This window comes from Triticum urartu, chromosome 4 (genome assembly GCF_003073215.2).
Source record: "Triticum urartu cultivar G1812 chromosome 4, Tu2.1, whole genome shotgun sequence".
Lineage (NCBI taxonomy): Eukaryota > Viridiplantae > Streptophyta > Magnoliopsida > Poales > Poaceae > Triticum > Triticum urartu.
Genome location: NC_053025.1, coordinates 54,921,632 through 54,935,569, shown reverse-complemented (window position 1 = coordinate 54,935,569; position 13,938 = coordinate 54,921,632). Strand labels below are relative to the sequence as shown.

Genomic DNA, 13,938 nt, shown 5'->3' with positions numbered 1-13,938 from the left:
GTTCGGTTGATCCTCCCAAAAGGATTGGAGGGGATTGGCAAGGATTCAGATGTATTTTGACTTATAAGAGGTTTAAATCTCTCTCGAACCTTTTCAATCCCCTCGGATCCACACGCAACCGAACAAAGCCAAGAAGTTGGCATGCCATGGGTCTGGTTTGAAAGGCAAGGTTTTTTTTACATGGCCTGAGTCGCAAGATAGCGCGATACGTTGTGTTGAAGCAGGCAATGTGTGGCAAAAGACCGATGCACACCACACACCTCTCCTCATGTGTACTTTCCATTTCCAACCTCTCCTCCTCAAGTTACAAGCTGGCAGCAATACGATCCTGCACTTTTTATCCCCTTTATCCGCGCTATAGTTTATTGTTCTTAATCGGTGCAAATGATGCTGAAAATCACCCATGCCATAATCAATCAAGAGTGCTATCCTTGTGCCACTTATGTAGCTTGTGTTTGCTGCAACCTGATAACTCGGGATTGCTGCCAGCCCACTACTGCTTCTCGGTGCCAACCTCACCCTTTTGTGACGGCGATGAAAAGCGAAAACGGTGCACGTGGAGTCCGTTACGGGCTCGTGGTCAGGACGTAGCTGTGCATGGCGTAGGTACCAAAGATCGCCGTCAGCTGTTGATGGCCGTCCCATACATGTTTCTAACGGCTTCTATTCTATCTGCTCCAAGTCGCCCCACAACGCAGCCAGCAACAGCCGTTGGCTTGCAATGCATGAAAGGAAGAAGAGGCAGTTTTGACTTCTGACCTGATGAAACGCTGACGCTGGTTGTTGTTTAGCTTTCACTCCAATCAACCGACCCCCCACAAAAGATAAACAAATTTTTTTTAGGGGACAAAAGATAAACAAATAAAGGGTGATGGTGCCACTCAAAACTCAACTCCGGTGCGCACGAATTAGTAGTCCATCTACTCCCTCCTTGGCCACACAGAAAACATCATTTGCTTCCCACCTCGGCTTTGCTTCCCTTCTACTCCCCTCCACCGCCGCTCGCTCCCATGCCTGGCCGGGCCACCACCGTAACCACCTCCTCACTACCACTTCTCACAGGCATCACTGCGTCACCAACCTCTCCCAAGCTTTGCTCCATCCCTTCCCAGCCCGTGTCAGCGCGTGGGTGGGAAAAGATACTAACAGAAAAGAGAGTTGAACCTCAACAGAAACAGTAGCACACTGACCACTATTGTAAGCATCATTGAGCTTGCTAATCAGCAGCATGCGCGGATCCATAGTTGGTAGTACTCCCTCCGTTTCTAAATAGTTGTCTTTCTAGGCATTTTAATAAATGACTACATACGAAACAAAATGAATGAATCTACACTTTAAAATATATCTACATACATTCGCATGTAGTAGTCATTTGAAATGTTTAGAAAGACAAATATTTAGGAATAGTAGCTGCCGTGCATGCAATTTGGCCCCGCCATGCATGCCTGCCCACCTGTGTCAGTCAGGCCTTAAATACGCTTCGCCAACCGGGCGCATCCACAACCAACCCTCTCTCTCTCCCTCAGTGGAGTACACGCGCTGACACGATTATTGTTGCACATTTCTGAACGAAACACAGAGCAAAGAACCAGCTTTGGTATCGTAGATGAGGAGCCTGCCGCACTCCTCGCTTGGAATCCTCCTCCTGCCGGCGCTGCTGCTCGTGCTGGCCGCGTCGCCGCCGGCGGCGCCGCTGTCGCCGGACGGGCTCGCGCTGCTGGCCTTCAAGGCCGCGGTGACCGACGACCCGACCTCCGCGCTGTCCGCGTGGTCGGCCAACGACACGGACCCGTGCCGCTGGCCGGGGGTGGCCTGCGTCAACACCTCCTCCACCGAGGCGCGCGTGGCGGGCCTGGCCGTCGCCGGGAAGAACCTCTCCGGCCGCCTCCCGCCCGAGCTCGGCTCGCTCTCCCTCCTCCGCCGGCTCAACCTCCACGGCAACCGGCTGTCCGGCGCCGTGCCGCCGGCGCTCTCCAACGCCACGTCCCTGCGCTCCGTCTTCCTCTACGACAACAACCTCACCGGCGCCTTCCCGGCGTTCCTCTGCGACCTCCCGCGCCTGCAGAACCTCGACCTCTCCAAGAACGCGCTCGCCGGCCCGCTCCCGCCGGCGCTCGGGCGCTGCAGGCAGCTACAGCGGCTGCTCCTTGCCAACAACGGGTTCTCGGGCCGCATCCCGGCAGCCGCCTTGCCGCAGATGGAGAGCCTGCAGCTGCTCGACCTGTCGTCCAACTCCCTCACGGGCGCCATCCCGCCTGAGCTCGGCAAGCTCCAGGCGCTGGCCGGCACGCTCAACGTTTCCCGCAACCGCCTCTCCGGCGCGGTGCCGCCGGAGCTAGGGCGTCTCCCGGCGACCGTCACCCTCGACCTCCGCTTCAACAACCTCTCCGGCGAGATACCGCAGTCCGGGTCCCTCGCCAGCCAGGGCCCCACGGCCTTCCTCAACAACCCCGGCCTCTGCGGCTTCCCGCTCCAGGTCCCCTGCCGCGCGGCCCCGCCGTCGGCATCCTCCTCCACGCCGCCTCCGACCACCACCGGCTCCGGCGGCAGCGCCGGCGGCGGCCCTAGCCAGCCGATGAAGACCAGCCTGATCGTGCTCATCTCGGTCGCCGACGCGGCCGGCGTGGCCCTCATCGGGGTCATCGTGGTGTACATATACTGGAAGCTGCGCGACCGGCGCGGGGACGGCGGCGGCGACGACGAAGACGAGGAGGGGCGAGGGCTCTTCTTCTGCCCGTGCATGCGCGCAAACACGTGCGGGGACTCGTCGGAAGGGTCGGACGCCGGGGGCGACGGCGAGAAGAAACGCGGCAACGGTTCCGGGGGCGGGGGCGGGGGCGGCGAGGACGGAGAGCTGGTGGCGATCGACAAGGGGTTCCGGATGGAGCTGGACGAGCTGCTGCGGTCGTCGGCGTACGTGCTGGGGAAGGGCGGGAAGGGGATCGTGTACAAGGTGGTGGTGGGCAACGGGACAACGCCCGTGGCCGTGCGGCGGCTGGGCGGCGGCACCGCGGCCCCGGAGCGGTACAAGGAGTTCGCGGCGGAGGCCGGCGCCGTCGGGCGCGTGCGGCACGCCAACGTGGTGCGGCTGCGTGCCTACTACTGGTCGCCCGACGAGAAGCTCGTCGTCACCGACTTCATCAACAACGGCAACCTCGCCTCCGCGCTGCGCGGTACGTAACGCAACATCCTCTCCTCCATACAATTCGCGCCCTTTTTTCTCCCCATCCGTTTGCTCTGCTCTGAGTCTCTGACCGAACGTCGTAACGCCATCGGGCCCACCTCCCAGTGACTCTTCTAAAAACTGTTACGAACTGGTTCGAGAAGCTCCATGCAAATCCAAAGGCTATAAAAACACAACCTAAGCAAAACAAATGGCAGAACATAATGGGCGTCGTGATTAATTAAGGCTTCCGATACGGTACAAAACTAGAGATCCTTTGTCGGTGGCCACAAACAATATCTGATTAAGCATCCATGAGGCATGGTGCAAGGCTGTGCTCCATTGGATTGTTGGATTGCGGCCCCTGCACGCTAAGGAGAATGCATCGCTGTGCACTGGAATGGATTTTAGCCTGCTGCTGGCGCTGGTGCTGGTCCAGCCAACTGACCGACCACTAGAGAGTCATGCATGGTCGCGGTGAAAAGCTTCCAAGGGAGCCAGATGGGAGTGTGCATATGCAATCTTGTCCGGTGCATATGCATGCATGGCATGGACCGCAGCGCAGCGCAACAGCAGCATCTGGATGATGATGATGCTCCGGTTGGCGCTTGCCCTGCCTTACCGGTTAGCGTCACTGTCACTGCCACCTTTTCTCCTGTAGCCATGCTTCTGCCTTCAAAACTTCAGAAACTTTGAGTTGCCATCATCATAGCCTTCACAATCCGCAAACTTCACTCATGTACGTAGTAAGGATTAATAATGTGGATGTTAGGCCAATGCATGCGAACACAGAGATTGCCTGCTGCGCTAAGTAAGCTCCAGGTTTAGATGATTGGTGTCAGACCTTGCCCTAATAAAGCCTAAAGGTTGTCTCTCCTGGCAGAAAACAGGAAAGTGAACAAAGATCCAAAAGGGGTAGATAGGAAAAGGTACCTTCCGACAGACAAGGGAGGCCAAAAGGCTCTTTTTTCAGGCCCGAAACCTTGTTGTGGTCATGCCTGCTTGGGTCGGGTCTGCCAGCAGTCATGTTTCAGGTCAGGTCTAGAGCCTCGCAAAAGTGACAATTAGGAGCAGAAAGGTGCACACAAAAGGCGCAACAAATGCGTGAGAAAAAAGATGCCGTCGGTAAAACTGTAGGAACTAGAGAGAAATACACAGTCAATCGGCAAAACTCTGCTGGGAAAAAAGATGCCGTCGGTAAAAATCTGGGGCGTTGGATCATCATCAAACAGCCAGCGCCGTCGGCCTGCTTCCTCGCCTCCACGTGCGACGTCACGGCTCGCTACCGCCCCCAGTGTCGTCGTCGTCTCCGGCAAGGTCCTCACTCGGCCTTATCGAAGTCAACACTTGCACTGACTCGAACCCATGACCTTATGGTCAAAAGGCAACAGCTCTACCGTCACGCCATGGCTTTGTATTAGTATTCACAAACATGTATAGAAATAGAGAAAACATAAAAAAGATATGACATGAATACATGTGCAAAACAAAGGATTGAGAAACATAAGGATTTTATGAACTTGGGTATTTGGCCATAGAAATAGGGAAAAATAGAATAACACCTTCAAACAAAGTCAAACAAATGACATACGTACATGGTAAGCAATCACAATTTTTTTTTTGAAAAAGTATAACTACTGCTAAAGGACCTCAGTTTTGTGCTCCATGTATTAGAATTTGATAACAGTCTTCCTAATGTTATATCCGTGAAATTTTATATTAAGATCCATGTAAAAGAAATTCATGGTATGTCATCTGACTAAGACTTGGTTAAATCTCCATCAGCTATCTCATTTCAAAAATATTATACCGAGTGAATTTTTGTAAGATGCTCGAGTAAGAACAAATTTTCTGACGTGGCATTGGTATGTGCAGGGCGCTCCGGGCAGCCGAGCCTGTCGTGGTCGCTGCGGCTCCGCATCGCCAAGGGCGCGGCGCGCGGGCTGGCGCACCTCCACGAGTGCAGCCCCCGGCGGTACGTCCACGGCGAGGTCAAGCCCTCCAACATCCTCCTCGACGCCGACTACAACGCCCTCGTCTCCGACTTCGGCCTCGCCCGCCTCCTCACCATCGCCGGCTGCGCCGACGCCGCGGGAGCCGGCGCCGGCGGCATAATGGGCTGCGCTCTCCCGTACGTCAAGCCCCCCGCGCCGGACCGGCCCAACGCGTACCGCGCCCCGGAGGCCCGCGTGCCCGGGTCCCGCCCGAGCCAGAAGTCCGACGTCTACTCCTTCGGCGTCCTGCTGCTGGAGCTGCTCACCGGGCGCTCGCCCGAGCAGGCGTCGCCCTCTGGTTCCTCGGCGTCCTTCTCGGGGCCTGGCGCCGCCGCCGCCGCCGAGGGGCAACAGGCGCCGGAGATCGTGAGGTGGGTGCGGCAGGGGTTCGAGGACGCGCGGCCGCTCTCGGAGCTGGCCGACGACGCCGTGCTGCGGGACGCCGGCGCGCGCAAGGAGGTGGTGGCCGCGTTCCACGTCGCGCTTGGCTGCGTCGAGGCCGACCTGGAGCGGCGGCCGCGGATGAAGGCCGTCGCCGACAGCCTCGACAAGATTGGGTCGTGACTCGTGAGAGCAGGGCGCTGCCTCTTTGCCATCCGTTGTCAGCTTGTCAGAATTGGTTATCACCGGAGAACGTCTCTCTTTCTTTGCACTTGGTTAATTTTTTGTATTATATATATATATATATATATCATTTTTAGGAACCTTCGTGTAAATGTTTCTTTTTTCTTTGGGTGTTCTCCGTTCTGTGAAATTATTTTGAATGTTATAGCAACTTATATCCTTCCATCCTAAGGGTATTTTCAACACGGATCCTCAAACAATCCGCATATGTTCGGACCGAACTGTTTAGACGTAGTTTGCCATGCAATGCAGATCTCTATTTCTCCGTGGACCAGTCCAAATTCTCGCAAACCGAAAACAAACTTGAGCAAGGTTTACGATAGTCCGAACATCCGACTGTCTAATAAAAAACCATCATCCAACTGTCTAATAAAAAACCACCACGTACCCTTCGGTATCCATCTGGATTGCAGAAGGCCGCTATTGCGTATTTGGGTTTGACGAAAGGTGATTAGTATGCCTGACGTTTGGCGGAAGCCACAAATACCTTTGTTTTACTTTCATTTTTTTTCTTCAAATGCTTCATTTGGCAGAAGGAAGCGGGCTACCTGGCTAGAAGGAAGCAGGCCATCCTCAAGTCAATCCAGTCGAAGCTGCGTGCAGCGGCGAAGGACCAGAAGTCCGGTCCGTCCCGCACTTTAGATACAGAGGTTGTCGAAATCTTCGACGACAAGTAGAAATAGGGTAGTTTGATCTACACTTTAGCTATATATAAGTCGTCTGAAAATTGAATTTAGGTTAGTCAATCTCATGTCCGTTGATTACTGCTCTAAGATTCGCGCTTGTCTTTTTTTCTATTGTGTGGGGTGTCTTGTTGTGCGGTTAGTCAATTCTTTCACGAGCTGCCTCTTTCTAGCCCATCTAACTCCTCAACCCTCCTCTCTCCCTTTATTTTTTTTCCGCACTCTGTTAGCCCATCTAACCCTGTCGGCTAGGCGCTGTACGGCCGGGGGTTGGGCCGGGTCTTGCCTCGAGATGCTACGCTAGTCAGCCGTGCAACGCCTGTCAATCAGACGCTACACAGTCTAAGAAGAAAGAAAAACATGATAAAGGCTCTACAAAACTCCCTTGGAGCGGTTGTAGTAGACCCGGCAGAGCTGAAAGCTATGGCAAATGAGTTCTACCAAATTTGTATGCTTCGGAGGGGGTGCATAACATGGAGGCTGTTTTACAGCATGTTCCTAGGAAGGTAACAAATGATATGAACACAACACTTTGTGCCCCATACACTAATGAGCAGGTGAAAGTTGCATTGTTTCATATGTTCCCAACAAAGGCGTCGGGCTCAGATGGTTATCCTGCACATTTTTATCAGCGTCACTGGGACATTTGTGGAGACAAAGTCACAAGGATTGTCCTGAGGATAGTACGGTGTTAGTACTTATCCCCAAGGTAACAAATCCTACAGTTTTGGCCCAGTTCCGACCCATCAGTCTTTGTAACGTATTATACAAGATAGCATCAAAGGTAATATCAAACAGATTAAAACTTATATTTCCTGACATAATTTCTGCGGAGCAGTCAGCATTTGTTCTAGGGAGGTTGATAACGGATAATATCATATGTGCATATGAGTGCCTACACTTCATGAAAAGGTCCAGGTCAGAGGCCAACTCATTTTGTGCGTTGAAGTTGGACATGATGAAGGCCTATGATCGATTGGAGTGGCCATATTTGAGAGCTATCATGGCAAAACTTGGCTTTGCAGAATAGTGGATAAATATTGTGATGGGCATAGTGTCATCAGTATCTTTCCCGGTGCTCTTCAATGGTGAGAAACTTGATCCATTTAGACCAACTAGAGGTATTCGGCAGGGAGACCCAATCTCCCCCTAATTATTCTTGATTGCAGCAGAGGGCCTTTCGTGCCTCCTCAAATCCAGTACTCAGTCATTGTTTGCGGGTATCCAGGTGGCCCCGACGGTGCCAATCATTAACCACCTCTATTCGCAGATGACAGACGGTTGCTTTTCAAGGCGAATGTAGAGGGATCCGGTGTGGTGTAAAACCTACTTGATACTTATTGTGGTGCATTTGGGCAGCGGATAAATAATGAATAGTCATCGATATTTTTCAGTAAGGGGTGTCCGGTGGCTGTGAGAGAGGCGGTCAAAAACACTCTTTAGGTACACAATGAATCACTGAATGAACGATATCTAGGTATGCCTACAGATGTGGGTCACTCGAAGAATGGTACATTCAGATATTTGCGCAATCGTGTTTGGGAGAAGATAAAAGGTTGGATGAAGAAGCTCTTGTCATCGGCAAGTAAAGAAGTGTTGATCAAATCAGTGGCCCAAGCAATTCCGGTCTTTTCTATGTCATGTTTCAGGTTGCCGAGAGGACTTTGTGAAAGTATCACTTCCATCATACGACAATTTTGGTGGGGAAGTAAGCAGGGGAAGCGGAAGCCTAGCTGGGTGGCATGGGATATATTGACTCGACCAAGCTTGGCGGTCTAGGTTTTCGTGATTTGGAAATCTTCAACCTCGCGCTGCTTTCTCGCCAGGCTTGGAGACTGTTGACGGATGAGTCATCATTGAGTGGAAGGATTATGAAAGCGGTCTACTACCCAAAGTGCTCATTATTAGAGGCGGAGCTGGGGGCACATCCTTTCCAGATTTGGCGGACGATCCTTGATGGGCGCGACATCCTTGCGCAAGGAATAATCAGAAGAATCGGGGACGGTAAAACCATAAATATTTGGAGCCAAAACTAGATTCCCCGGGACAGTTTTAAGAGACCCATTACCTCTCTGGTCCCAAATCCGCCTCAGATGGTGGCCCAACTAATTAATGCTACAAGCTCATCTTGGAATGTGGATCTTGTAAGGGCGACTTTCACTCAGTTTGATGCGGCGGAAATTTTGAAGATACCCATATGTACGCAGAGGATAGAGGACTTTTGGGCATGGCATGAGGAAACTAGAGGTGGACTCAGTTTATGTTATGCTTATCGTATGATCTTGCGTACAAAACATGGCCGGGAAGCTTAGCTTAATGAACAGGGAGGTTGTCATTGCTAGCGTTGCTGATAGCCGCCTCCACCCCACGTGAAGGAGAGGGAGAGTCACAATCGCGGCCGCGGCCGCGCCCTCTGTTCCCTCGCCCGCGACCTCTACTGCGGGCCTGCCGACGACCTCTGTACATGGCGTTTGCAGATGATCGGAAACCTGATAGTGTTGGAAATATGCCCTAGAGGCAATAATAAAATGATTATTATATTTCCTTGTTCATGATAATTGTCTATTATTCATGCTATAATTGTATTATCCGGAAATCGTAATACATGTGTGAATACATAGACCACAATGTGTCCCTAGTGAGCCTCTAGTTGACTAGCTCGTTGATCAACAGATAGTCATGGTTTCCTGGCTATGGACATGGGGATGTCATTGATAACGGGATCACATCATTAGGAGAATGATGTGATGGACAAGACCCAAACCTAAGCATAGCACAAAGATCGTGTAGTTCGTTTGCTGTAGCTTTTCTGAATGTCAAGTATCATTTCCTTAGACCATGAGATTGTGCAACTCCCGGATACCGTAATGAGTGCCTTGGGTGTGCCAAACGTCACAACGTAACTGGGTGACTATAAAGGTACATTACAGGTATCTCCGAGAGTGTCTGTTGGGTTGGCACGAATCGAGACTGGATTTGTCACTCCGTATGACGGAGAGGTATCTCTGGGCCCACTCGGTAATGCATCATCATAATGAGCTCAATGGATCAAGTGGTTGATCCGGGATCATGCATTACGGTACGAGTAAGTGACTTGCCGTAACGAGACTGAACAAGGTATTGGGATACTGACGATCGAGTCTCGGACAAGTAACGTACCGATTGACAAAGGGAAATTGAATACGGATTGATTAAGTCCTCGACATCGTGGTTCATCGATGAGATCATCGAGGAGCATGTGGGAGCCAACATGGTATCCAGATCCCGCTGTTGGTTATTGACCGGAGAGTCGTCTCGTCATGTCTGCTTGTCTCCCGAACCCGTAGGGTCTACACACTTAAGGTTCGGTGACGCTAGGGTTGTAGAGATATGAGTATGCAGTAATCCGAAAGTTGGAGTCCCGGATGAGATCCCTGGACGTCACGAGAGTTCCGAATGGTCCGGAGGTGAAGAATTATATATGCGAAGTGTAGTTTCGGCATCGGAAAGATTCGGGTCACCGGTATTGTACCGGACCACCGGATGGTCCCGGGGGTCCACCGGGTGGGGCCACCCATCCCGGAGGGCCCCATGGCTGAAGTGGGGAGGGGAACCAGCCCGATAGTGGGCTGGTGCGCCCCCTTTGGGCCCCCCCTGCGCCTAGGGTTGGAAACCTAGGGTGGGGGGCGCCTCCACTTGCCTTGGGGGGCACTCCACCCCCCTTGGCCGCCGCCCCCTTGGGAGATCCCATCTCCAGGGCCGGCGCCCCCCAGGGGGCCTATATAAAGGAGGGGGGAGGGAGGGTAGCCGCACCCCAAGCCTTGGCGCCTCCCTCTCCCCTGCTACACCTCTCCCTCTCGCAGAAGCTCGGCGAAGCCCTGCTGCGATCACTGCTGCATCCACCACCATGCCGTCGTGCTGCTGGATCTTCATCAACCTCTCCTTCCCCCTTGCTGGATCAAGAAGGAGGAGACGTCATCCGCTCCGTACGTGTGTTGAGCACGGAGGTGCCGTCCGTTCGGCACTTGGTCATCGGTGATTTGGATCACGGCGAGTACGACTCCATCATCCTCGTTCTCTGAACGCTCCCGCTCGTGATCTACAAGGGTATGTAGATGCACTCCTCTCTCCCTGTTGCTAGATGACTCCATAGATTGATCTTGGTGATGCGTAGAAAATTTTAAAATTCTGCTACGTTCACCAACAGTGGCATCATGAGCTAGGTCTATGCGTAGTTACTATGCACGAGTAGAACACAAAGTAGTTGTGGGCGTCAATATTGTCAATTTGCTTGCCGTTACTAGTCTTATCTTGATTCGGCGGCATCGTGGGATGAAGCGGCCCGGACCAACCTTACACGTACGCTTACGTGAGACCGGTTCCACCGACTGACATGCACTAGTTGCATAAGGTGGCTGGCGGGTGTCTGTCTCTCCCACTTTACTCGGATCGGATTCGATGAACAGGGTCCTTATGAAGGGTAAATAGAAATTGGCAATTCACGTTGTGGTTTTGGCGTAGGTAAGAAACTTTCTTGCTAGAAACCTATAGCAGCCACGTAAAAACTTGCAACAACAATTAGAGGACGTCTAACTTGTTTTTGCAGCAAGTGTTTTGTGATGTGATATGGCCAAAGGTTGTGATGAATGATGAATGATATATGTGATGTATGAGATTGATCATGTTCTTGTAATAGGAATCACGACTTGCATGTCGATGAGTATGACAACCGGCAGGAGCCATAGGAGTTGTCTTTATTTATTTATGACCCGCGTGCCAACATAAACGTCATGTAATTACTTTACTTTATTGCTAAAGCGTTAGCCATAGTAGTAGAAGTAATAGATGACGAGACAACTTCAAGAAGACACGATGATGGAGATCATGGTGTCATGCCGGTGACAACGATGATCATGGAGCCCCGAAGATGGAGATCAAAGGAGCAAATGATATTGGCCATATCATGTCACTGTTTGATTGCATGTGATGTTTATCATGTTTTACATCTTATTTGCTTAGAACGACGGTAGCTTAAATAAGATGATCCCTCGAAATAATTTCAAGAAAGTGTTCCCCCTAACCGTGCACCGTTGCGAAGGTTCGTTGTTTCGAAGCACCACGTGATGATCGGGTGTGATAGATTCTAATGTTCGAATACAACGGGTGTAAGCCAGATTTACACACGCGATACACTTAGGTTGACTTGACGAGCCTAGCATGTACAGACATGGCCTCGGAACACAGAAGACCGAAAGGTCGAGCATGAGTCGTATAGAAGATACGATCAACATGAAGATGTTCACCGATGTTGACTAGTCCGTCTCACGTGATGATCGGACACGGCCTAGTTAACTCGGATCATGTTATACTTAGATGACTGGAGGGATGTCTATCTGAGTGGGAGTTCATTGAATAATTTGATTAGATGAACTCAATTATCATGAACTTAGTCTAAAATCTTTACAATATGTCTTGTAGATCAAATGGCCCACGTTGTCCTCAACTTCAACGCGTTCCTAGAGAAAACCAAGCTGAAAGACGATGGCGGCAACTATACGGACTGGGTCCGGAACCTGAGGATCATCCTCATAACTGTCAAGAAAGATTATGTTCTAGAAGCACCGCTAGGTGACGCACCCATCCCAGAGAACCAAGACGTTATGAATGCTTGGCAGCAGCGTGCTGATGATTACTCCCTCGTTCAGTGCGGCATGCTTTACAGCTTAGAACCGGGGCACCAAAAGCGTTTTGAGAAACACAGAGCATATGAGATGTTTGAAGAGCTGAAAATGGTTTTTCAAGCTCATGCCCGGGTCGAGAGATATGAAGTCTCCGACAAGTTCTTCAGCTGTAAAATGGAGGAAAATAATTTTGTCAGTGAGCACATACTCACAATGTCTGGATTACATAACCGCTTGACTCAGCTGGGAGTTAATCTCCCGGATGACGCGGTCATTGATAAAATCCTTCAGTCGCTTCCACCGAGCTACAAGAGCTTTGTGATGAACTTCAATATGCAGGGGATGGAAAAGACCATTCCTGAGGTATATTCAATGCTGAAATCAGCGGAGGTAGAAATCAAAAAGGAACATCAAGTGTTGATGGTGAATAAAACCACTAAGTTCAAGAAAGGCAAGGGTAAGAAGAACTTCAAGAAGGACGGCAAGGGAGTTGCCGCGCCCGGTAAGCAAGCTGCCGGGAAGAAGCCAAAGAATGGACCCAAGCCCGAGACTGAGTGCTTTTATTGCAAGGGAAGTGGTCACTGGAAGCGGAACTGCCCCAAATACTTAGCGGACAAGAAGGCCGGCATCACGAAAGGTATATGTGATATACATGTAATTGATGTGTACCTTACCAGTACTCGTAGTAGCTCCTGGATATTTGATACCAGTGCGCTTGCTCACATTTGTAACTCAAAGCAGGAGCTGCGGAATAAGCGGAGACTGGCAAAGGACGAGGTGACAATGCGCGTCGGGAATGGTTCCAAGGTCAATGTGATCGCCGTCGGCACGCTACCTCTACATTTACCTACGGGATTAGTTTTAAACCTCAATAATTGTTATTTAGTGCCAGCTTTGAGCATGAACATTGTATCAGGATCTCGTTTAATTCGAGATGGCTACTCATTTAAATCCGAGAATAATGGTTGTTCTATTTATATGAGAGATATGTTTTATGGTCATGCTCCGATGGTGAATGGTTTATTCTTAATGAATCTCGAGCGTAATGCTACACATATTCATAGTGTGAATACCAAAAGATGTAAGGTTGATAATGATAGTCCCACATACTTGTGGCACTGCCGCCTTGGTCACATAGGTGTCAAACGCATGAAGAAGCTCCATGCAGATGGACTTTTAGAGTCTCTTGATTACGAATCATTTGACACGTGCGAACCATGCCTCATGGGTAAAATGACCAAGACTCCGTTCTCAGGAACAATGGAGCGAGCAACCAACTTATTGGAAATCATACATACAGATGTGTGCGGTCCAATGAGTGTTGAGGCTCGCGGTGGTTATCGTTATGTTCTCACCCTCACTGATGACTTGAGTAGATATGGGTATGTCTACTTAATGAAACACAAGTCTGAGACCTTTGAAAAATTCAAGGAATTTCAGAGTGAGGTTGAGAATCAACGTGACAGGAAAATCAAGTTCTTGCGATCAGATCGTGGGGGAGAATACTTGAGTCACGAATTTGGCACACACTTAAGAAAATGTGGAATAGTTTCACAACTCACGCCGCCTGGAACACCTCAGCGTAATGGTGTGTCCGAACGTCGTAATCGCACTCTATTGGATATGGTGCGATCTATGATGTCTCTTACCGATTTACCGCTATCATTTTGGGGCTATGCTTTAGAGACTGCCGCATTCACTTTAAATAGGGCTCCGTCGAAATCCGTTGAGACGACATCGTATGAATTATGGTTTGGGAAGAAACCTAAGCTATCGTTTCTAAAAGTTTGGGGATGCGATGCTTATGTCAAGAA

General features: G+C 50.7%; 1 protein-coding gene across 1 annotated transcript; it reads left to right on the top strand.

Annotated features, from left to right (window-relative positions):
- Positions 1-1,503: 1,503 nt before the first annotated feature.
- LOC125550623 (receptor protein kinase-like protein ZAR1) lies at positions 1,504-5,981 on the top strand. The gene is made up of 2 exons (XM_048713652.1): positions 1,504-3,173; positions 5,039-5,981. Exons 1-2 carry the CDS (start codon positions 1,607-1,609, stop codon positions 5,719-5,721), a joined length of 2,250 nt encoding a protein of 749 aa, XP_048569609.1. The 5' UTR covers positions 1,504-1,606; the 3' UTR covers positions 5,722-5,981.
- The last annotated feature ends 7,957 nt before the right edge of the window (positions 5,982-13,938 follow it).

Bases quoted from the DNA above. Each gene is read 5' to 3' on its own strand.
- LOC125550623 (XM_048713652.1), top strand. From the start codon at position 1,607: ATGAGGAGCCTGCCGCACTCCTCGCTTGGAATCCTCCTCCTGCCGGCG. The intron at 3,174-5,038 runs GTACGTAACGCA...TGGTATGTGCAG, and splicing joins CCTCGCCTCCGCGCTGCGCG to GGCGCTCCGGGCAGCCGAGC.